The sequence below is a fragment of the Squalius cephalus genome (assembly GCF_949319135.1).
Source record: "Squalius cephalus genome assembly, chromosome: 1".
NCBI classification, from domain to species: domain Eukaryota; kingdom Metazoa; phylum Chordata; class Actinopteri; order Cypriniformes; family Leuciscidae; genus Squalius; species Squalius cephalus.
Window position 1 is genome coordinate 20,583,260 of NC_137122.1, and position 25,519 is coordinate 20,608,778.

At 37.9% G+C, this 25,519-nt stretch overlaps 1 protein-coding gene across 1 annotated transcript in view; it reads left to right on the forward strand.

Annotated features, from left to right (window-relative positions):
• The first annotated feature begins 8,401 nt into the window (after positions 1–8,401).
• Positions 8,402–25,519, forward strand: part of LOC307171254 (uncharacterized protein) — a 40,204-nt gene continuing 23,086 nt past the window's right edge. The window contains exons 1-8 of the mRNA XM_079892762.1: positions 8,402–8,468; positions 10,858–11,019; positions 11,691–11,744; positions 12,182–12,214; positions 12,372–12,986; positions 14,584–14,660; positions 19,414–24,209; positions 24,462–24,514. Of these exons, the coding sequence (XP_079748888.1) occupies positions 10,977–11,019; positions 11,691–11,744; positions 12,182–12,214; positions 12,372–12,986; positions 14,584–14,660; positions 19,414–24,209; positions 24,462–24,514 (5,671 nt within the window). The 5' untranslated portion in view covers positions 8,402–8,468; positions 10,858–10,976. The remainder of the gene's footprint in view (positions 8,469–10,857; positions 11,020–11,690; positions 11,745–12,181; positions 12,215–12,371; positions 12,987–14,583; positions 14,661–19,413; positions 24,210–24,461; positions 24,515–25,519) is intronic.

Sequence of the window (25,519 nt, forward strand, 5' to 3'; positions counted from 1 at the left end):
AGTGTATTTTACCTGAGAAAGTAGTTATCTCCACACTCGTATGGGAGGTCGAGTCGAAGGTCAAGACGGCCTTAGAAGGGGTAACGCCTCCGCCCGGCTGCCCACCGAATCGTTTGTTTGTTCCGGAGGGGTTACGGTCCGACGTTATTCGGTGGGGTCATTGCTCCAACGTGGCTTGTCATCCAGGAGTGACTCGCACCAGTTTTTTAGTTAAGCAACGATTCTGGTGGCCATTAATGGCTCGCGACGTTCACGATTTTGTTTTGGCTTGTTCTATCTGTGCCACTGGTAAGACATCCAACCGACCTCCGGATGGGTTACTTCGACCGCTGTCTGTCCCTTCGAGACCCTGGTCCCACATCGCACTAGATTTTGTTACCACCCTCCCGCCCTCCAAGGGCATGACGGTTGTTTTAACCGTAGTGGACCGGTTCTCGAAGGCGGCACATTTCATCCCCTTGCCCAAATTACCTTCAGCCAAGGAGACAGCGGTCACGGTCATTGATCATGTCTTTCCAATGACAGGTTTCCCAATTTGTGTCCAAATTCTGGAAGGAGTTCTGTAAATTATTGGGGGCTACGGTCAGTTTGTCTTCAGGTTATCATCCCCAGACCAATGGCCAGTCTGAGCGGGCCAACCAGGATCTGGAGAGAACGTTGCGATGTTTGGTAACCAAGAATCCTTCGTCCTGGAGCCAACAACTTTCTATGGTGGAGTACGCCCATAACTCGTTACCAGTGTCATCTACGGGCCTCTCTCCGTTTAAGTGTAGTTTAGGTTACCAGCCACCAATTTTTCCGAGTCTGGAATCCGAAGTCGCGGTCCCCTCTGCTCACGCCTTCGTCCAGAGGTGTCGCCGCACTTGGACTAGAGCCCGTGAGACTCTTCTCCAAGCGGGGGGGCGCATGAAGGCCAAGGCCGATCGCCACCGGTCAAAGCCTCCCGTATACGTCGTGGGTCAAAAAGTGTGGCTTTCTACCAGAAATATTCCTCTCCGCTCCGTTTCTAACAAGTTAGCTCCCAAATTTATCGGCCCGTTTCCTGTCACCAAGATTATTAGTCCGGTGACAGTCCGACTCAAACTTCCTCCAGCGTACAGGAGAATTCACCCTGCCTTTCATGTGTCTAGAATTAAGCCCGTGTTTTATTCTCACATTAATCCGCCAGTCCCAGTTCCCCCCCCCGCCGCGACTCGTAGATGGGGAGCTTACTTATTCGGTACGTCGTATTCTGGACTCGAGACGGAGGGGACGCGGATTTCAGTACTTGGTGGACTGGGAGGGTTACGGTCCGGAGGAGAGAAGTTGGGTACCTGCTAGAGACATCCTGGATCACTCCCTTATCGATGATTACAATCGACAGGTAGGGTTATCGGGGAACGCCAGGAGGCGTTCCTAAGGGAGGGGGTACTGTCACGGTTCATGAATCGGCTGTCTCATTACTGATGTGTGTGTGTGTGGGTGTGGTTACTCATTGTGGTGATTATTGTTGCTAGCTGTATTCAATCCCCGTTCCCTTTATATGTGCAGTAATTCCCATCTCATGTTGTCAGATCGTTGTGGCTTCCCCGGTGTCGTGTCCTGTTCCCGTGTGTGGCTCTCATCTCCTCGTGTGGATTCCTGTCTTCGTGGATTTGCTTCGTTGTGTGTTCACGCGTCTGGATTGTTTATTGTTCCTGGTTCCTGAGCACGCCGTTCACCGCACACCATCACCGGGTTGCCCATTGAAGTCCCTGCGTCATTCCTTCATCTGAGTGTTGTTCCCGACCTGTGTATTCTGACCTTTAAATAAACATTCTTTTACTTGCGATTGTATCCGTCTCTGTACTGTTACAATTTAACGGATCTTCTATCGCCCTACAATCCATTGCGCTCTTTAAGACCACTAAATTCGAGGCTTCTGGTCATTACTAGGATATCTAAGTCCACTAAAGGAGGGAGGGCATTTTCACATTTAGCTCCTAAACTCTGGAATAGTCTTCCTGATATTGTTCAAGGCTCAGACTCGCTGTCCCAGTTTAAAACTAGATTAAAGACGCATCTCTTTAGCCAAGCATTCACATAATGATTACCTTTTATACTACAGTTAAATTGGATCACATGTATTAATATTATGAACAGCAGCTATGCTAATTATTTCCCATCTGCTTTTCTGTTTTTATCTCGGGACGCTAGTAAATAGAGTTCGTCAGCTCCAGTTTGTATCCAGCCTCTCATGGAGACTTCAGATGCCCAAACACCCGTGAAGAGACGACTCAACGCCAGCGATGTTATGCCCTAAATGAATACATGATTAACTAACTTTATTTTTCTATGTACATTTCTGAAATGCACTTTCTGTAAAGCTGCTTTGAAACAATGTGTATTGTGAAAAGCGCTATACAAATACATTTGAATTGAATTTAATTGAACTGAATAATGCCAATGTGTTAGTCGGATCTCTAAAACTTCAGTCGGTGTGCTCCTCTGCTTCACCTAAGATGGATTTTAGTCCGTTTACTAACCTGAGCGTAGAATTGTGGTGTTATGGATTTAACGTAATCTACTAGAGTTTAATTTCAGAGTAAGTCAGAATAAATCCAAATGTAACAATTTATTATTAGTCAGGTTTCTAGACATAGGGAGTTCACACCTTGTTGAGCAACAGGAGGTAGTTTGGATGAAGGACCATGGGAAAAAGTGCATAGTTACTGGCTTAGAGATACTGAAAAGTATCTCTAAACCCTTATTACCAATTGGTTTACTTCTGTGGAGACGAGACCATTGTACCAGTCGCACTGAAACATTTTAAATGTGATTCAAAACATTGACATAGAACAGAGTGAACTGAATGAAAAGAAGAATGTGTAAAGGGAAGGAAGAGGGGAGAAGAAAAAATGTGAAGGAAGGGCAAGAGGTAAATAAGCTTTGCCGCATCTTCACTCTGTAGGGTGTGGAGACAAATGGCAGTATGTGTTTGTACGTTGTGATCTCCATATCTCAGGAGATCAAAATAGCTGAGGTTCTGTTTGTCTTACAGTTTATTATACTTAAAGTCTCCTTGAATATATCTCCTTGGCTTCGTCATGCGCTTATCTAAAGCCACATTCCATGACAGTGGACTGTTTCAAAACAGTTTAACTTAGATATTCTATAATCTATTCTTTTTTATTTTGCCTCTGTCCCAACTTTTTTGAAGTGTGTTGCTGTCATCATTTTTTTATATATATATATTTACAAAATACTATTAGATTGGTCAGTGAAAACACTGGAAATATTTATTTATACTTTTATCAGCTAAATAAAGGTTCAAGACAATTAACATGTTGCAACTTTTCTTGAAATGGGGTTGTATATTTCTACAGCTTTCCTTGTGTGCATGTGTTTATGATTATATAAAAGACAGACACAATAGACAAATTGAATGGATTTCTGGCAACCCCCTTGAAAATATTATGTTTGAGAATAGTAATATTTTTACAGTTATGGGCTTTGGATAAAATAAAAAAGGATTCAGTCCAGTGGTGATTATGGGTATTACAAAACTATCTATTTGCTTATTTTTATTTTACTTGGTTCAAAGTGATTGTCTTTTTGTCTCAAAAAATTGGTTATTCACAGCTCAGGATGGTCTCTAGAGCACATTACCATGTACATGCACATATATAACCACATTGCACATTCTTGTTCCTAAGACTTGCAGCTCTCCAGTTAGTTCATGTTTTCACTTGCGGACATCTGCACTCGACAGACTGAACAGAAGAAATGAATCGGAGAAGAGTTCCATTGAAGGAGGAGCCTCACAACCATAAATCACCACGGACCAATGGTGCACTATAAAAAAATCTAAATTTTATGGAAAATAACAGATTTTTGTACGCCCATTTTCTTTTCTTTTAAATTGTACTCAAAACTCTGTAAAATTACAAACAATATCTTTAAATTTACAACTCAGCTGTTATTTTAAATATTATGAAATTATTGACAAAATACTTAATTCTATTTTAATTACACGCGTTGCTATTGATTGATTCATTGATTGATTGATTTTTTTATTTTCACAATTTTACATACAAACTGAAATGCAATTTGCCAATAAAAATAATACATTGTGAAAAAAGGTTTGGTTTGGCTATTTTGAATAACAGCCGCGTTTGCTTAGTGTTTCTTTTATTTTTACTGCACTTAGGTGTCGTGCTGTCCAACACTTTAGTTTCGATTTCTCCCATCTACGGGCCATTATGCTTTTGCTGTGCTAATTGCAAGGGCGGGCACAGCAACTGTTTAAGCAAATATAAACTAGAGGGATTAAGGAGAAAGCCAGGCAAGCGCTCAGTCAGTGAACATGGCGAGAGCACGTAAGTGGTTTTTGCTTAATACCCAGTTCTGCTGTTGCTTAGTTTATAATTAATAAGCTAAATAATAGTTAAAACCTTTTTAAGACCTGACTAAATGAAATTTAAGGCCGCGGATGAAAATCTGGCCGTTTTTAAGACGTTTTAAGACCTTAAATTTAAAGTACAGAATTTTAGACTTTTTAAGACCCCGCGGGAACCCTGTAGAATTGTCAGTCAGCAGTCAATAAAGCTGACTTCATACCAGCCTTTGCAACTCAATCTACTCTAAATATCGTGGGCTTGACTGAGACCTGGATTTGCCCAGAAGACTCAGCAACTCTCTAACAACTTCTCTTTCTCTCCTACCCCTCGGCAGTCTGGGAGGGGTGGTGGTACTGGTTTTCTTATTTCTAACAGTTGGAAATAATCAACTCACTCTTCTCTATGCAATAACAATTCCTTTTAATATCCTACTATTACACTTACAACTCCCATTAAGATCCATATTGTAGTTATTTTTCACCCCCCAGGTCATCTGGAAAGCTTTGTTGAGGAACTGTATGGAAGTAAAATAATGTCAAATGTTTTTGAAACAAAAAGCCTGTTGAATTGCACTACTTGAAAAAAAAAATAGGCATTGCATTAACCATGCTTGCATTTGAATGCATTGTATTTTTAGGGCTTGCATTTTTATGGCCTGAAATTCAACATGGTTGAATATTTAAGCTGTGAATATTTCAATTGAAAACATTTCAAACACATTTTCTATTAAAAATTCAATAATCCATATTCACCTTTCATATTTCACTTCCAAAATATTCAAACTGTTTAAAAATACAACCTATAATATTCAACAGGCAATTTTCGGTCCATTTTATTTCGCTTTGCAAATTCGCTTCCACAAATTCAGTGGTTCAAATTCGACAGTAAATTCAACGGAACTGCAGGAAAAGCAGTAGATTACAGAGATACTCTCCATCTGCTGTTAGTCAATCTCACCAGCAGGTGGTGCAAAAGCGCGTGTTGTGACGAAGACCAGCAACAGTTAGAACAAGTCATTCATTCATAAAACTAATTTACAGCAATGTAAGTGTATTTGTGATTATTATGAAGGCAGTTTTATGTTAAATTCAGTGTCTTCACGGTTACTTTCCCTGTGTAGCTTACAAGCATCTTTCTCTACCGTGAACAAGATTATAATGTTATTCCCCGATGCGGATATACAGATCCAATGTTACATTTTTGAGGTTGACATATATTTCATAATAAATAATTTGACATAGAAAAATTAAAGTTTGCTATTGAAGTTAGAAACGTGTATACCAATGTTGTATGCAACTTTTGAGATGGTCCCTAAATGTGCGAATGTCCAATGTCAAGCCAATTTGACATTTATTAGGCTACATTTAGTCATTTATTTAGCAGACGCTTTTATCCAAAGCGATTTACAGTTAAACTAACAATAGGAGGACAACAATATGCAAGTGCTATGACTCTTCCCAGTTTAAGCTAATGCAATACACGTAGGCATAGCCTACTATACTATACTATAGAGAGAGAGAGAGAGAGAGAGAGAGAGAGAGAAAAGAGAAAGTGTTAGTATTGATCAAGTGTTGATTTTATGCCAGTATATCTCGAAACGCTCTGCATGAAACTTTGCGCGTTACGTTCATATTCTTAGTCCATCTAGCCTATATAGTAGCCTACAGCCTACATCCCCAATAAGGTGCGAGTTTGGTCTTTCATATCACTGTATTAGTCCATAAGCTACGTTAAGCGTTTTGTCCCGACGGAAGGGGAATCCTTGAGTATGAGGTATTGACGGAAACCGATTATAATCCTGTTCATGTAGGTAGAGAAAGCTGATGACATGTAGGCTACACAGGGAAAGTAACAATGAAGTTATTGAATGAAACATAAACACAGCTTTTGTGTCTTTATCATCTTTTCAGCATATATACTGACACAGATAATCATTTTATGAATGAATGGCTTGTTCTAACTGTTGCTGGTCTTCGTCACAACACGCGCTTTTGCACCACCTGCTGGTGAGGGTGACTAACAGCAGATGGAGAGTATCTCGGTAATCTACTGCTTTTCCTGCAGTTCCTTTGAATTTACTGTCGAATTTGAACCACTGAATTTGTGGAAGCGAATTTGCAAAGCGAAATAAAATGGACTGAAAATTGCCTGTTGAATATTATAGGTTGTATTTTTAAACAGTTTGAATATTTTGGAAGTGAAATATGAAAGGTGAATATGGATTATTGAATTTTTAATAGAAAATGTGTTTGAAATGTTTTCAATTGAAATATTCACAGCTTAAATATTCAACCATGTTGAATTTCAGGCCATAAAAATGCAAGCCCTAAAAATACAACGCATTAAAATGCAAGCATGGTTAATGCAATGCCTATTTTTTTTCAAGTAGTGCAATTCAACAGGCTTTTTGTTTCAAAAACATTTGACATTATTTTACTTCCATAGAACTGGATGTGCTGCTGTCCTCTTTCCCTGAGAGAAATGCTTAATCTGACTCCAATTTCAAATGCTAATCAAATTTAGATTGTGTTTCTTATTAGAAAATAATCATAAATATTGATTATGAAGTAATTTAGATCTTTGATTACTCTGGGTTTCCCTTAATTTCAAATATCCGTTCATTAGGGATCACGTCGCGAATATGCGCTCAAGGACACAATCCAGCCAGTTCTGAAATAGTCAGAGGGTACAGTGCAACTATTTTACCATAAGCGGCCACTCACTGCTGACTCATAACAAAGGTGTAATTTTTTTTAATAGTTGCGAGCTTACAACGTGCTAAGTCAGTGATAGTCAGAAATCGGAAGGTCTCCTTAATGAGGTGACCAATGCTCCATTCATAGTGCCTTCGGTTTGATCTATCCTGGACAGAGATTTGCGAAAACACCAGACTGCACATTAATCTACTAGGAAAAATGATTTCAGAATACTTCAGAATAAATCAAGATGTAACATTTATTTGTCAGGTAAAAATGTATCAAGCCAATTACACAAGTGATTAAAAGCCAATTCAGAAATAATAAATACATGACATAAATTACTCAAAGATGACTCTAAAAGTAAGCAATGCATTCCTGACAGAGACACACAGTGGTGTGTGAGTGTGTTCTAAGTGTAAGACTTGAGAAAACACTGACACAGCACTGCATGGGGGTTTTCCCTGGTTACAGGTTCCCAAAGACTGCTCTGTCACCTACCCTTAAATACTCAGACCAGAACAAAAGGGTTATACCAATACCCCAGAGGGTAGCACCTGGTTTCGGGGGAGATGGGAGATATCTTGAAGAGACATCATGCAAAGAGGAGAACAGGTCTCCAAAGTTCTCAATCTTTCTCATTATACCGATGACTGCAATGAAATTAAGACCATTTTACATGAAAAGGAAAAACAATAGATTCACAAGATACATCATATGTGATATATAGACAATCTCAGTGAACTTTTGGGGACTCGACTCCGGGAGAGGGGGGATGCATATATAAACAGGAGATAAGTTTGGACAGGACAATGTCCTGTGCTCTTTCATTGCGATCTTCTGTCCAGTGTGTGTTTTATTGATTTATTATTTTGTCGTAGTAGGAAAATCAGTGTTGCATTGATCAGTGTTTATTTCATTACAATTCTCTTCATTTGTGTTCCAAAGATTGGACAAAAGTCTTATTGGTTTGGAATGACATGAGGGTGAATAATTCATGACAGAATTAGAATTTTTGGATTAACTATAGGCTAATCCTTTACTCTATATCGTGATTCATTTTTCCACATTCACAATGCATGTTGTTGCATTTTTATGCTGTGATATATTGTTACACCCCTAGAAGTACTGAAATTGACCTATTCACTTGGCCTTTTTCAATATACTGTATATTTACTTTTTTATCTTATCTTGTCTTTTTTGTGTTATTTTAAATGTTTTTCCCCTTGTGCAGAACCATTCTCTGTAGATTTCTTGTTTTGTTCATTCTGGATTCGTCATTTTTCATGTGAAAAATCTTTTCACATGCCGGAGGGAGAAAAGTCAACTGAAGTTCACAGACTCCACCCTCCTGGAAACACTGAGAAACTTCTTCCTTGTTCATAAAGAGATTCAACAACACCTTGACACGCAGGTATCGCCTTTCTTTATAGCTTTCTTTATTGAATATGTTTTATTATGTAATTTTTTTTTTGTAAATATAGAACAGTTTAAGGTATAACAAGCGTTATAAATGCAAGTACTGTGTATAATGGTAGGTCTTTCATTTTTATCTTGATATTTTTATCTCAAAAACAAATCTGTGTGTCTGTATTTTTTAAGTGTCGTGAACTAAAAACTTTTGGTAACTTAAACACTATATTAATATATATATATATATTAATATATATATATATATATATATATATATATATATATATATATATATATATATGTGTGTGTGTGACCCTGGACCACAAAACCAGTCACATGGGTCAATTTTTTGAATTTGAGATTTATACATCATCTGAAATCTGAATAAATAAGCTTTCCATTGACATATGGTTTGTTAGGACAGGACAATATTTGGCCGAGATGCAACTATTTGAAAATCTATAATCTGAGGGTGCAAAAAAATCTAAACATTGAGAAAATCGCCTTTAAATTTGTCCATTTATGTTCACGATTGTGCTGCATTCACTCACAAAAATAAATGTTTTATATGTTTACATTAGGACATGTACAAAATATCTTCATGGAACATGATCTTTACTTAATATCCTAATGATTTTTGGCATAAAAGAAAAATCGATAATTTTGACCCATACAATGTATTTTTGGCTTTTGCCACAAATACACCCGTGCGACTTGAGGTTTTGTGATCCAGGGTCACATATGTTTTTTTTTTTTTTTTTTTTTTTTTGCAATTAGCTGATTGTTTAATCATAAAGATTATAATTTGAAGGCGGTTTAATTCAAAATAAAATGTATTCAGTTAAACAGTAAATTATTATTCAGCTTGCTTTATATTGGTTTTAGCTGTGTATTATACAGTATGTCATTTCAACCAAACACTAATTAAATATAATTAAACACAGAAGGTTGTATGAACAGAACTAAAACACCTGGAGGAATAAAACCTGTTCTACTTGTTCAGTGGAACAAGATGGCTCACATGGTGTAGGTTAAAATAACACATTCAGCAGACAGATAGACAAGTTAAGTTTACTTATAGTGTTGTACAGTATGTACAGTTTGCTTCAAAGCAGCTTTACAATGAAATTGTCTCAAAATTCAGTTTGAGGAATATTTAATTCCAAATGCAATTTAGGTTTCAATTTCAGCAACAAATCAGCTTAATACAATGTCAGAATATTAAGTTATTCAATGTTCTCAGTCAATAGTTTCAATTTAAAGCTTAATTGATAGGTTTTTACCAATTGTTATAAGCCCCCACTGAGCAAGCCTCTTTGGCTGCAGATAGAAGCAAGGAACAGACACTATAAGCTATGAGTGTTATGAGCTAACACTATGAGCACAGCGTGACTGATGATAAATCATAAATGCACCACTAGGTTAAAGCAGCTCAATTACCTGGGAGACAGACATGGACCATGACAGAAACAGCTGAAATCATACTGTAGTAAGTGGGTGTAGTTTGACTGACAACAGAAGTCTCACTGGGTATGTTTACATGCATTCATTAAATATGTGGTTTTTAAATACGGGGTATTAACTGCATTATTCTCCATTTTATCTGCATTATAACGTACATTTGTTTGTGAATGTTACTTTTAAAAATCTTATTGATAGTTCTCCACATTGTGTGGTTGTCTGCTATTTGCGAAAATGAGCTGTGATACGTCCACTCCATAATAAGTGAAAATCTATGGTAATAGTGCCAATAAGTGGTCAAGAGCAGAAATTAATTTCCCGCTGCCATGTTGGAATACTCTTCTGGTTTTTAATGCTTTATTTAACATCACAACGGGTATAATAAATGAAATACTCAGGGTAAGATACTCAAATGATTAGGCTGTTTTTACCTCACAACCTAGAAATAAACTGATTTATTAAATAAACACTCCACCTTTAATCGCAAAATAGATAAAGATTGTCATTTTCTGTGATTATAAAATGAAGTAAATTAAATAAATGAGTAAAGAAACAAGAAAATAACTTAATGCAAAAATAATTAAAAGCAAATTAATGATCAAATAAGTAAACTATTGTAACCCCTTACCCCCCGCCACAATAATGTTGTGTATCACCGATCTCACAGGCTGACGATAAGACGATATGACTATGAAGCAAAATGCCCAACACTAATTATACTTGTCTTCTTTATTATGCTGCATTTTCTGGGCAACAGCCATAAAATTCACCTTAGGGCAGAATGTAACTGCACATTATATATAAGAACGTAAAACAAATAAGTATACAACATTACACAATTAGACAAAGTGACACTGACACTGAAAATCATCTATTGTTGTGTTTCTCATGTCACTTCTCAAATGTTTAACTTATTTATTTTTTGGTAGAACCAAACAATTGTTCAACCCTGAATGAATGTAATTGCCAGGAGGACAATGAGCAGTGAAACAGCTCACATGAAGCTCAAATGCCAAGTGTGTGTTTTCAGCACTAAATAAAGGCTCCGATGTCATCAGTGGACGGCACAATGGCCAACAAGGAAAGCGAATGTGAGTACACAAAATCTGTGTCCCAATTCAGGAGCTGCATCCTTCGAAGTGCGCGGCCGACGAGGCCTTCGTAGGATGCACCGAGACTTGTTTAAAGTGGAAAGTATAGCCAACTGCGTTATCGCGGTGCAACGAAGGATGTCCCAATTCGAAGGTACTTCGAAGGCTCCTTCAAAATGCGGCCTGCAAATGTGTCCTTCTTTTCCTGTGAATGCAGAATACATCAGAAGGATCCTTCGCAGCCTTGCCTACCCCAGAATTCATTGGGCGCCGGAGACGAAATGGCCGAGAAGGCTGCGTCGGCCCGAAACTTCGAAGGACGCAGCCTTTAAAGGAAGCATCCCCTGAATTGGGACACAGCTAAAGTCTGCATGAAACTTTCTTGATCAATCTATCTAAAGTGATCTTGGCCACATTCAATTGCAGTTATTATTGACAGTGACAGCTGCATTTGATAATCAAACTGATTGGGTGTTTTAGAGTTTCAGGGACCCACAGAGTGTTTTATGTGTTGCTCAATAATTAGTTAATTTCTAACCATAGAGAATTTAACATTTTTCCTTTCTGGTCACATTTTTCAGTAATATTTCTTAAACTTGTGATTTCTTAAAAAAATAAATAAATAAAGATGGGACATTTAAACAAGAATGTAATTGCTTTTTGCTCTGCAGCAGTTGTTCAGACTTCTCAAAGAAGACTCAGCATGGAAATAAACCCCCCCAAGTGTAAGTATCAATATGAAATGATGAACTGTTTATTGATTTAAATAGCTTGTACTCCTCTTTTCATTACATGATGTGTGTGTAGTGTTTGTTTTGCAGTGGACAGCAGTCCAGATTTAGATCAGACAGTAAGACAATTGAATGACTCGACAGCAAAAAAGGGTGTGATATAAATGTAGTTTTATGTACTTTATAGTTACCGTTAATTATTTAACTTAAATAGATTTGTATCACTTCACTGATAAATCTGTTAAGTTATTTGTGTTCTTTCTGTGTGTTACAATGTTCTCACAACTGAAGACTATAAAAACAAATTAATAAAGGCTATGCTGTACATTGTATAAAAAAGTATATATATATATATATATATATATATATATATATATATATATATATATATATATATATATATTACAATAATAAAAAAAACAAAATTGCAGTTGGCAGTAGTCCAGATTTGGATCGCACTGACAGTAAGATCATTTAATTATTTCATTGCAACAAAAAAAAGTGTGATATAAAACTAATACTGAATTTATATGACACTTTTCAACACTGATCAGATCATTTATTGTGGTGCATTTCATAGTGTGGATTAAATTCTGGATTTTTTTGTTGTTGTTTATTTAGGTCTAAAGGAGTCGTCTCTGACAGTTGTACTGTTTGGAAACTCTGCATCTGTCCAGTTTGAACCTGAAAACATTCTGCTTGGAGAAGAAAAGCCATTTAAAACTGTAGAAACACCCAGGATTGTTCCTTTACAAAAGGAGATATCAGAACATCACATCTCCTTGCTCAACATGATCGACTTACATGAGACTGACTCTGTGGATCATCTCATCGATCAACTAGTGAATGAACATGAAATCCATGTCTTCATCTTTGTTGTACAACTGGGTCAGTTAACAGATACTGATAAGATGGGTCTTGAATGGCTTCAGAAAGTGTTTGGAGACAAGGTTTTTCAGTTTGTGATCATTCTCTTCACCTACGAGAGAAAAGAAAAGTGTGACACAATAAAAGATTATCTGAAGAAAGACCCTGTTCTGGAGCAACTGCTGGAGAAATGTGGAGGCAGATTTCACTCCTGCAACAAGATGATGAACAACCAATCAGAGATGAGAGACCTGATGAACAAGATTGAGCTTCTGTTTAATGAGAATAATCAGCAGTGTTACACAGGAGAGATGTATAACACAATGCTAAAACAGAGAGAAGGCCTGAAAAACAGTGAATCTCAAAGTGGTAAGAACACAGATTTGGTTTCCTGATGTTTCACATGTTGTTTATTCTGATGTGTTTACCCCTGACTCTATTTTTTGTTTATTCTTTGATTATTACTTTGATTCAAAATTATATAACCATGCAATTACAGAATCAAATATACTAGTACAAATAGACCTACATCTGATACACCAGCTCAATATTATATTTTAAATTTAGTCTAGATTTAGGTTTTAAAATGAATTAATATAATTAGGCTGGGCCGGGTTTCCCGATAACGATGTATCTTAGCTCTTAAGAGCGCTTTCTACGTGCAAGGTTACGAACGCTCGCAGCAATTCCACGAGTGTTTCCCAAAAATGCACTTAACATGAACGCGCGAGAACGCGCTCTACGTGCTACTTAAGAGTTGCTTTCCATTCGCGAAGTTCTGAAATATAACCTTATATGGAATCGTATTCTGAACGTTTAACCTAATAATTGTCATCTGTTGTGGATTAGCAATCAAGACAAGTCTACATAAAGCACCTACAGGCAGAGGCACTGACAAAATGGCTGAAAAAAACAAAAAAACAAAAACAAGATACCTTTCAAAAAGATGAAATTAATGTCCTTTTAGAGGAGATAGAGAGAAACAAAGATGTAATTTTTAACAGATTTAAAGGATTTATTTTATTTATTTTTTTGTTCATTCGTTTAATTTGATTAAACTTATTAGATTATTATAATTATTAAAATTATTATAGATTATTACAATTATAAATCAATTTTTTTGTTTTGTTTTCTGACCTTTTTATTTAATACATTCATTTAACCAACAACAAAAAAAGAGTAATAAAGTGTACAATAAAGTACAATCAAAACCTTATATTATAATCACATTGCATTTGAATAAAGTTAAAGGTGTAATCTGCCGGTTGTCCTGCAGGTGTCCTCATAAATCTGTCTTCTTACGATGCACTTGGGGATGTACGATTACTCCAGAGCACTCGTAGTTCTACGAAGATTTTCAAGTGCAACTTAAGCTACGATGCTTTTGGGAAACAGACCATAATATTAAGATCAGTCGTACGATCGTTTTTACAATCAACTTTTGGGAAACGCAGCACTGGTCAGTCAGATTCAGTCTATCTAGATTAGAAACTACCTATGTCTGTTTTAAATAATTAAACGTTTGCTTTGAATTCTTTCAACAAGAAAACAACATTTATATAAGACTGTCAGGTTTGAGAGACAGACCTAATATTGGTCATATAGGTAGCAGTGATATTAGAATATCATTTGGTTGCCATGACTACTGAAGAAGCCTTAGCTGGTGCTCCTTTTTTCAAAATAAATAAATAAATAATTACATTAATTTGAAGTAATAATAATAATAATAAGAAGAAGAAGAAGACATTATTTTCTTTGAGATATTCTGCTTTAGTCTTAAGGACATAATTATCTCAGAATTTTATGAGATACTTGTATTAACTTTATAATTTGCCAGAACTGTACATTAATTTAAACAGACAACAGCTGTGTAACTGCAACATAACATTAATTTGTACAACAATAATTTTCTAAGCTGTTAAAAGTCTTTCTTTAAAAATGTGTTTTTATTTCTGCTTCCTTAAAGCAGGTTGTTCAGAACCCACAATCAATAAAGAAAGAATGGAAAACACTACAACATCAGAGACTGGAGAAAAACATTGCGTGAGTGCACATTAAATATTGGCTGCATTGATAAAAAAAAAAATTACCCTTTTGAAGTTTTCAAGGTAATCAAAATGCTTCTCATGTCTGAATAACAAAAAAAAATAAGAAAAAGAAAAAGAAAGAAATCATAAGAAACAATGATAAATTGGTATAAACCAAATTGGTACTGTATCATTGTTAATGTATCAATGTCTCGGTTACTGGCGTAACCATCGTTCCCTGAGAAAGGGAACGGAGATGTTGTGTCACTAGTCACACAGACACTAGTGGTCACTCTTGAGAGCCCCAAACATCTCTGATGTATTCAGAAAAGGCCAATGCCCCCAGACATCCTGGTATATAAGGCGGCCCGGCTGCACTACACACTTTAGGTTTGTTCTGAGGAGACAAGACAGTGTCTCAACCCCTCAGAGGCAGTTCAAGTTGTGGCTGGCAGGACACTACATCTCCGTTCCCTCCATCAGGGAACGAGGATTACATCAGTAAATGAGACGTTCACTTTCTGTCAGTCACTTTCGATTTTGTGTTGAAATACCGACACTAGAGGTCCCTATACTAAAATAACTTGAACTGCCTCAGTGTGCCAACAGCAAGTGCAACTACGCTAACTCACGACCTACCAACAAACTCAGGTACCCAAAGGGGTAGGTTAGCATGTGGAAAACACATTCTATGGACTCACCAGAGGGTAGTACTACATAGGTAAGAGTCCCTGTGGCGGGCTCCACCTAACGCGGGGGAGACTACCGGCCTCACAATGACTGGTGATGGAGCTTCCAGGGGAAGACATTGGGTTCACCAAAAGGGAAACTGAACAGTGGAAGAATACATTGTATGGGTCACTGTTATGGAACCACTACATACGGAGCACTAGTCAGATTAAGGGCTTATCTGAAGAGGGGAATACCACAAGAAATGCGCATGTAGTGAGTTCCTCTCAAACAAAATCTACCACAAAAGTGCCTAAGTGATGGAGAAGGGTGGCCCAGGGTTCACCATTCAATGGAAACTCTAACTAGACCAAAAAAGTGCACATTGTCACCTCAGAGAGGGGAAAGGCACTAATGACAAGCACTACACCCAAACAGTTTGTCTGAATTTTACCCGTTATTACTTTTAGGGGTGCACGATATTGACAAAAAGTGATATTGCGATATCGATAATGAATATTGCGATATCGATATTAATTTCGATATTTTTAAACATATGTAAAACTACAAAAGTTGTGGGAAAACGAATCAAAATAGATTCATAACAAATAAAACAAGTTTTCTTACAACCAAAGGTTTATTGAGCGCATTCGAGACGGATTTGAATCTGATCGCTGAAACCACATCAGGAGGAGATCTGGGCCGCATTCCAGACGAAACTGGACAAGTGCAAATGCATCTGGTTGTTGAAACCACATGTAAAATGTACTCCTTCCAAAAACACTAAAAAATAAACGCGTGAGAACGCGCTACATGTCATGATATGGCCAGATATGACGACGCTACGTCTGCAACACGCATCACCGCATGAGCAGCTGAGCATCTACCGGTATTCATCAAGCCAAACGCGCAACTATCGCATTCGCAAATAAAAGTGAAAGTAAGTCGCAGACGCTTTACACACAAGTTATCTTCATTAAAAGTAAAGAAGCGAAATTATCTTATCAGGGCTGTTGCCGTTCTCTATAATTGCGGTATTTGATTTTGACATTTAGTTGATGATCAATAAAATGCAGCTCATAACTGTGTTCGGTGACGTGAACTCCATTAAATCTGCATATAGCGCGGGAATTGAAGATCGGATTTATATCCGTTTTGCAAAAAAAAACACATTTATGTGACCAGGTGTAAAAGGAATCGTTTTGATAAATCAGATAGCTATCCGATCTGTGATAACGCATGAAGTGGCCAGGTGGCCTGATGTTTATACTTGCGCGCTGGTGTGTGCGCGACTGCGCGTCAAGTGTGTGTGTGTGTGTGTGGTAGAGCAAGGGAGAAGTGAGAGAGTGACGGCGATTAGCTTTGGAGCGACTCCTGTTCTTTCTGACCACTGTTGGAAATCTGTAGCATGAAAAGAAAACCCTCTCCTTGATTTCATGTTTATGGAGAAGTAGAACCAGGAAATCAGTCGAGGGAAATGCTGTCTATGGGGAAATGCAACGGTGTATGTCGGACGGGACGCATCATAAACAAAATATCGCATAAATATCGCGAGACTTTCGATATGATATCGGGCAACGTGATATTGCGATAACGATATTGATTCGATATATCGTGCACCCCTACTTTAGACTCAAGACAAAACTGTTTCCATGTGTAGATTATAAAATCTGGCAAAAGTATTGGGCATAACACAGCCTCCAGATCCACATATATTTGCTAATGAAGCACCGTTTACTAGAGCCGACATGGCTGCTATACCACTGATGGAGTGAGCCCTCACTCCCAGTGGGCACAGTACATTCTGGACCTGGTAAGCTTGGAGAATGGCATCCACAATCCAGTGCGCTATTCTTTGTTTGGAAACAGCCTTCCCCTTCTGCTGATCTTTGAAGCAGACAAAGAGCTGCTCAGATTATATGAAGCTCTGCGTCCGTCCAGTCCAGATATATGCGCAGACCACACACTGGACACAACAGAGGCAGGGCTGGGTCAACCTCATCAGAAGGGATTGCTTGCAAGTTCACCACTTGGTCCCTGAAAGGGAGTAGTGGGAACTTTGGACACATATCCAGGCCAGGGTCTCAAGAAATATGGCCAGAAATACAGGCACTAATCACTAAAGGATAAGGCTTGTAGGTCCCCCAACCTCTTGACAGAGGTGAGCGTAACCAGGAGGGCTGTCTTTATAGAAAGGGCACTAAGCTCGACTGACTGCAAGAGGCATTGAACCGCCTGGTAGAAGGAGCTCTAGCCTGAAGTCAATCATCAATCTTCAGCCTCACAGCTGAAGATTGATGATAGTCCTCTGAAGTCCACCTCGTTCCGTCCAGGGACCAGACGTGAAGATTCCAGAGGTCTGGGCACAGGTGCCAGATTGTGCACTGCCACTGAGAAAAAAGGTCCTTCCACAGGGGAATTCAGCAGGGAGTGGCCGACACCATTAGTGTGAGCTCAGAGAACCACGTCTTAGGACTTAGGCATTAGGACTTGTTCTTCTTCATCCCTGACTTTGCACAGAGTCTGCGCAATCAGGCTCACAGTGGAAAACACATACTTGCTGAGGCCCCAGGGACAACTGTGTGCCAAGGGGGGCCTCCATCAGGGAATATCCCAGTGGACAGTGGGAGGATTCCTGGGAAGTAAACAGGTCTACCTATGCTTCTCTGAATTGACTCCATATCAGCTGGACAACCTGGAAATGGAGTCTCCACTCTCCACAGAGCGTAACTTGTCACGAGAGTGCATCAGCTGCGTGATTGAAGATGCTGATTTACACAACCTTCAAAAGCAAACTGTAGGAATGGTCTATGCCAGTGGAAAGGCATGGAAAGGTGGAAATGGTCTGTGCCAGTCAGTGGTCTTAGAAGGATTGAGACATGATAGTATGCATCCTTCAGGTTTATCGCCATGAACCAATCTTGATGTTGAACACATCTGCATAAGCACTTTGAACAGAAGATTGTACAGGGTCCAGTTCAAAATTTGCAGATCTAAGATTACGCTCACCCAACCTCCTTTCTTGGGTACAATGAAGGGCTGTAAAACCCTTTCTTCATCTAGGCCAAAGAGACAGACTCTAATGTGTCCTTCGCCAGAAGGACAGTAATCTCTGCTCAAAGGACAGGAGTGTTCTTACCTTGCACAGAGTTGCACAAATAGGACTTTTTCGGTGGAAATTGGAGAATTTATCAAGCTCAGTTCCCGTCACTCGCGGGGTTCCCCAGGGCTCCCTTCTAGGTTCAGGCTTGCCTTACATACCTGTATGTCTGGGGGCATGGCTTGGCATGCAAATTCCACAAACCAATTCCAGTAGCAGCAATTTCTAATATATCAGAGGTGTTGGTATTTCGACATAATGTCGAAAATGACCGATAGAAAGGGAACCCCAAATACTTTATTTGTTATAGATTAGATTTATTTTAGATTTTACACTTTGCATTTGCCTAAATAGAAGCAAATCTTGGTTTTGGGAACTGTTTGTTTTTAAAAGTAGTTTGCTTTAGAATTGTGCTTTTAACATGTTTCATTAAATTTAGAAAAACAAATTTAGAAGCGAAGCGAAATTTTGAAATGTAATGTTATACTTGTTCAAACACTTGTTTTGATTTCTTCAAAATAAGCCACATTTTTCTACAAATGATTCTCTTAATAAACGAGAAATTTGTATCATAATACTTGCTATACTGGATGTAGAAACACTGTAGTAAAAATGTTGCAATGTTCAAAATGTTCAGAGCTTACTCTGAAAAACCCGACTAAAATGTGCTTAAGGAATTTTGAGAAAACGATTTATCACAATTGCGACTTGTGAAACTGAAACATAGGAATAGTGTTTATAGTTTGACTGTTTTATTTCACTAAATGACATTATAGTTTTTGATGTTTGGTTAAAATAAATGGATTCTAATGTGTAAGCAAATAAGAAAAACTGTAAGAGTACAAAACAATTGAACTGACATTGGGTTTTGCTAGATTGATCTCTTTTGTACAAAATTCACCATTCTCACAAAATCTAAGAATTGTTAGATTAGAATGATTGTATTGTTCAGTTCTTTAAAACCACTAATCAACATAGATGTTGTTTATTTATCTAACAGGAAAAAAACAAAGACATGGAAACAACAGTCAGACCAGATCAATGCCTCCAACAGGATGATACTAAACAAATGAATCTATTTCACAGACTGCATCTTGAAGGCAGACAACACAATAAACTGAGAACTGCAGATGTTCTTCAGTTAACCGCACATTCATTACAATCACATGAATCTTGTGCTGAAGAGGAGCTGATTCAGACTTTCCTTCAAAAACTCCTGATGATGGACTACAGAGCGAGATACATAAATATTAATAAGGGTAAAGAACAGGATCAAACACAACAAAGAGACAAAAACTCAGAAAATGAGGGTGATATTTTTGATGATGTTTTTAAAGATGTAACTTCATCCAAGAAAGGAACAAGTGTATCTGAGCAAATTCACCCGATGGATGTTCAGATGGCTGTGTTTCATTGTGCTGATGGTTTCCTGAAGCAGCTGATGGTCACTAAACTGTCCCAGTGTCAGTACGCTCTGCCTCTGCTTGTTCCTGATCCAGACACACAACAGATTGAGTTTCCTCTCTGGACATTCAAACAAATCAACAAGAGCTGGAAGATGAGAAACACAAACAATGAGATTATCAGTCAAACCCATCCGGTCTACAAGGCACAAACTCCAATGGTGTCTTTCTTCAGGTTTGGCTCTGTGTCTTCATCCAAGTCTCAGCTGATGAACAGTCTTATCAATGAGAAACACAACACGTTCTTCCACAGGAACTGCCCAGGTAGCAGCAAAACCAGAGTCCTGATGGATGGAGTGGTGGAGATCGCCTGGTTCTGCCCCTCTGGGAAAAACACGGATAAATTCACTGATTGTGTTGCGTTCTGTAATCTACACGGTGATGCAGGAGACCATGAGAAACAGCTGCAGATCCTCACTAAAATGGCCTCAGCCAACGTTGTTATTCTACCACGACTCGACAGGCATGACAAAAGTGCAGCAATAATCCAAAACCTGTACAAGGACCAAAAGCCACTAATTTTTCTTTTTACAGAAGATGAATCTGCAGTAAATGAGATGAAGAAAGGGAAATTCAAAATTGGTCTGAAAGACAGAAATCAGTCAGAAGTATCTGAAGAACTCAGAATAGCTATCAATGATTGTCTCTCAGAATCATCTTCTGCTTTCATACTTGAAGATTTGTCCAAACACTCAGACATCAGAGTAGATGAGGAAGATGATGAAGACTGCAGGAGAGGAAGAGAAGCAGCACAGCAGATGATGAGTTTACTGGAGAAGAAAGATCTGACAGAAATCAAAGTATCATTTCTGCCTCATCAGGGGAAACTGTGGCATCAGTGGTGTCAGAAGAACAAAGAACTACATCGACCCCGAGCAAATGAGACAGAAATGGACATCAGTAGAAAACACACAGAAATGAAAGAAATACGTGAACAGCAGCATGAATCTGACATCAGTGAGTTTATGAAATACTTTATAAATGAAACTGACTCAGATTCTGCAAATAAAAATATATTTTTTCTGAAATTGCTTGAAATACACCTGGATGAATATATCTCTGCTGACCTTTCTGCTATACATAAAAAATATGATGAAAAGTGGTCAACAGTTGTAAGACTGAAAGAGAATTATGATAAATCCAAGGAACTGACAACTGAACAAGCAGAACTTGAGAGAATATCTGAGGAACTTCAAGTCGCAGCCTTTGGTTTGCAGCACATCATGAGGGAGATCGGTCAGATCTATGAATCATGTTCATCTGTGAAGAACAAGAAAGACCTGCAGATTAAATTCTCTTCTCTCCCAAGTCTCGCAGCAATGATGATGATCTCTGGATTTCCAATGGAGCTGATGGATGGAGATGCTGCTCATGTTCCTGTGATCTGGATCTCTGCTGTTCTAGATGAACTCATTCAGAAACTGGGAGACCAGACCAGAGTCTTTGTGCTGTCAGTTTTAGGGCTTCAGAGTTCTGGGAAATCCACCATGCTGAACGCCATGTTTGGACTCCAGTTTGCTGTCAGTGCTGGCAGGTGCACCAGAGGAGCTTTCATGCAGCTGGTCAAAGTCTCAGACGAGATGAAAACAGAGATGAACTTTGACTATATTCTGGTTGTTGATACTGAGGGTCTAAATGCTCTAGAACTGGCTGGAAGATCAACAAGACATCATGACAATGAATTGGCCACATTTGTTGTTGGTCTTGCAAACCTGACCTTGATCAACATCTTTGGAGAAAACCCATCTGAGATGCAGGACATTCTTCAGATTGTTATTCAGGTCCTCATGAGGATGAAGAAGGTCAAACTGAATCCCAGATGTGTGTTTGTGCATCAGAACGTCTCAGACGTCACAGCTGGAGAGAAAAATAAGGAGGGAAGGAGACGACTGCAGGAGACACTGGATGAGATGACAAAACTTGCTGCTGAAGAGGAAGTCTATGATGCAGAATATTTCAGTGATGTCATTAGATTTGATGCACGGAATGATGTAAAGTATTTTGCTCATCTTTGGGAGGGAAACCCACCGATGGCACCACCAAACCCAAACTACTGTGAGAATATTCAAGAACTAAAGGAAACTATTGTGTCTCATGCAGCAAAATCAGATAAAATAATGCTGACACATTTAAAAGATCGTATTAAAGATCTCTGGGAGGCTTTACTGAAGGAGCAATTCGTCTTCAGTTTCAGAAATTCTCTGGAGATTTCAGCCTACAGGAAACTGGAGACCGAATACAGCAAGTGGTCCTGGAGTCTTCGCAGTGCCATGATGGAAACTGAGAACAAACTACACAACAAAATAGAAAATGAAGCAATTCATGAGGTTGAGGAAACTATTCTTCAAAGAGAACTGAAGGAGACGAGTGAAGAAGTGGAGAAATCAATAACAGAATTCTTTGACACAGACAAAGATAAAGATATACTGATTCACTGGAAAACATCATTTGAAATAAAAATCAAAGATGTTCAGGAAAACATTGTGAGAGAAACAAAGAGGAAATTAAATGAGATTCTTCAGCAGCGGGACCTGAAGAAAAAGATTGATGCTCTGAAGACACATCATGAAAACACTCTCTATGAAAAGAGCAAAACACTTGCCTTAAAACTCAAAGACAAAGCAAATGATGAAGAAACACTGAAGAAAGAATTTGATGTGTTTTGGAAACAGTATGTAAAGAAGATCATCACAGACACTCCTGCAATCAAAGACATTGACATTCTGACAGATGTAAAAAGGCTTCTCAATGACATCCATCAGGGATGTCTCCCTGTAGACCACAGAAACGATGATAGTGAATACAATATTTTCAATGTGTTGAGCTTTTCTGAGTATGTTATTTTCAAAAGGTCTACAAAAAAAGAGATGCAAGATGCTGTAAAGGATGCTTGCCAAACAGTTACAGGAACATCTGGATCTACTCAAACTCTGTCTCCAGAGAATGAAGCTGAAATCAAGTCATTAGTCACAGATGTTGAACAGAAAACAAAAAGAATGATTCAGTCATTTAACATTTCAAAGATGGGCTACAACATCAGCTGCATTCAAAAACTCACAGGTTACATCAAGAGGAGAGTAGCAGAACATCAGGAAGGACCAGTGAATTATAAGTTCAAGAATGAATTCTTCATTATTTTAGTTCTATCCATCTGTAAGAGAGCAAACAAGATGATCTCTGACCAACAAAGACTGTTCAAGGAAGCCAATGATCCTGTTCTCTATTTAGAGAGGAAGAGAGCAGAGTACTATAGTATTTTCCAGAAATACTGTCATGGAGCAACATCAGCTGCCATTTTTGGAGAGATCATCTGTCAGAAACTTAAAGAACCCATTGAGCAGAGTGTCTACAAGAAGACTGCCAGAGATCTGGCTGGTGAAATGAGATCAAACTGTGAACCACTGAATGGAAACAGATCAAATCTGGAGAAACACATCCTGAAGACACTGGCAGAGAAAGAGGATTTTGACAAATACATGAACTACATTGATAATCCCAGAGACCACTTCAAGGATTTCATCAGAGATGAAGTCAGTCGGTACATCACTGATAAGTTCAGTGTCAGTGTTTTACGCAAGATGAAGGAGAACATTAAACTCTTGCAGCAGAAGATCATGGAAGCAGCATGCGAATCTAGTGAACATGTTCAAGAGAACAAAGGAGATGTTGGTTTGTGGTTGAAGAGTTTCACACAGCAGCTCTCAGATGTGCTGATCTTCTCTGAAAAAGACCTCAGTGGAGTGAAACATGATGATGTTGATGATTTAATTCTACTAGAAGATGTGATAAGACAAGAACTTCTTGCTATAGTGTCAGACATCAGCAGTAGATTCAACACAAATACGTTTCCAGTAAATCTGGACTATAGGTTCAGACCAGATGAGATACTGTTTGATCACTTATGTCAGTGCTGTTGGGTTCAGTGTCTGTTCTGTAACGCCATCTGCACCAACACCATAGAAAACCATGATGGAGATCACAGCGTTTCATTTCATCGTGTTTCTGGACTAAGCGGAATATATTACGACAATACAGAAAACCTGTCTGCCCATATCTGCACATCAGCAGTAGCAAACAGCAATCTATATTTTTATCCCAATGAATCACAAAAAGTTCTCTGGAGAGATTACAGAACAGCAGGAGAAGATTATGCAAAGTGGAGCATCACTCCTGATCTCTCTGAACTGCCCTACTGGAAGTGGTTTGTGTGCAGATTCCAGAAAGATCTGGAAAAACACTACAGTAAAACATTTGACGGACAGGGTAAGATAGCAGATGAATGGAAAAAATACTCAAAACAGGATGCTGTAGAGAGTTTGGATAAATACATTTAGTTCCTCATTTGCAAGTCGCTGGATAAAAGAGTCTGCTATATGAAAACTTTTAATTTAGTTAAACAAGTCTTAGGTCTTTGATTTATAGTACACAGTTTGAAATAACTTCAGTGAGTCTGAAATCATTTAATCCTCAGTTCGCATAATACTGTACATCAGAGAGAAGAGTTTACATATTTAAATAAAGTGCTCTGTTTCAAAAGACAGTATGTGTTCCACACAGTGAACTGATCTCTTCTTTATGACAATAGTTGTTGGAACAAAAGGCTTTCATTTATGAGGAAAGTAGCAGTCTTCTGTAGCAGTTTGAAAACATTTTCAATTAGGAAAACTAAAATAATATATTTTTTTGTAATAAACTGTGAGAAACTTATGCACTGATTTACATTTGAAGTATCTAATAACATTAGAAATTATGTTTCATGTTTTCAGTGCACACTGTTTTTTTAATAATTAATAGGATATTTTCTTGACATGTCACTACCAAAACTAATTGAGTTAAAGTTAAAACAAGTATCCAGATTTTGTTTTATCATTAATCCTATACTTAACAAGTAAATAAACTTAACATTACATGACAAGCAAAAATCCATTACATTTCATTATAATACCCTCATCTATTACCAATTCACCTGCTTATTTTAAAACAGTTTAATCTTTCCACGTTTGCCTCTGTCGCAATTTTTTGGGAGTGTTGTCGCAGCATCAGAAGTTGTTTATATTTACAAGAAAAAAAATGAAGTTGGTTAGTGAAAACAGAAATCTTTTCTTTGTACTTTTTAGTGAAATAAAGGTTCAAGGGAATAAAAAAAAAAGAAAATCACAGATTCCTGAATTTATTGCATTTTATAAAAGTTGCTTTGGAAATGGGGTTATACATTTCTACAGCTTTTCTTGTGTACATGTGTTTGATTATATAAAAGACACAATAAAGAAAACCTTTGGATAAAAAGAAAGGGGTGAGTCCATCCGAAGTGGCCCGATGAAGGTTGCTTGACCATATTAATTGGTTTTGAGTGATTACCTCTATGTATTTGTATTGCTAAACAATCTACATACACACACACACACAAAAAAAAAACATTTATGTCTAAATATAAGATTTAAGAATTTAAATTGCATATAACATTTCTATCCAGTTGGATGTTTTGGATGGATATTTTGTATGTTGGTTGTATGTTTTAACATAGACAAATGAATAAACTGAATGCGATCCATATTTGTCAGTCATACATAAATGAAACATGTCAGAATGAGATTTATGAAATAGCATACAGCAAAATCCCAGGGTTATAATAACACGGCTCAT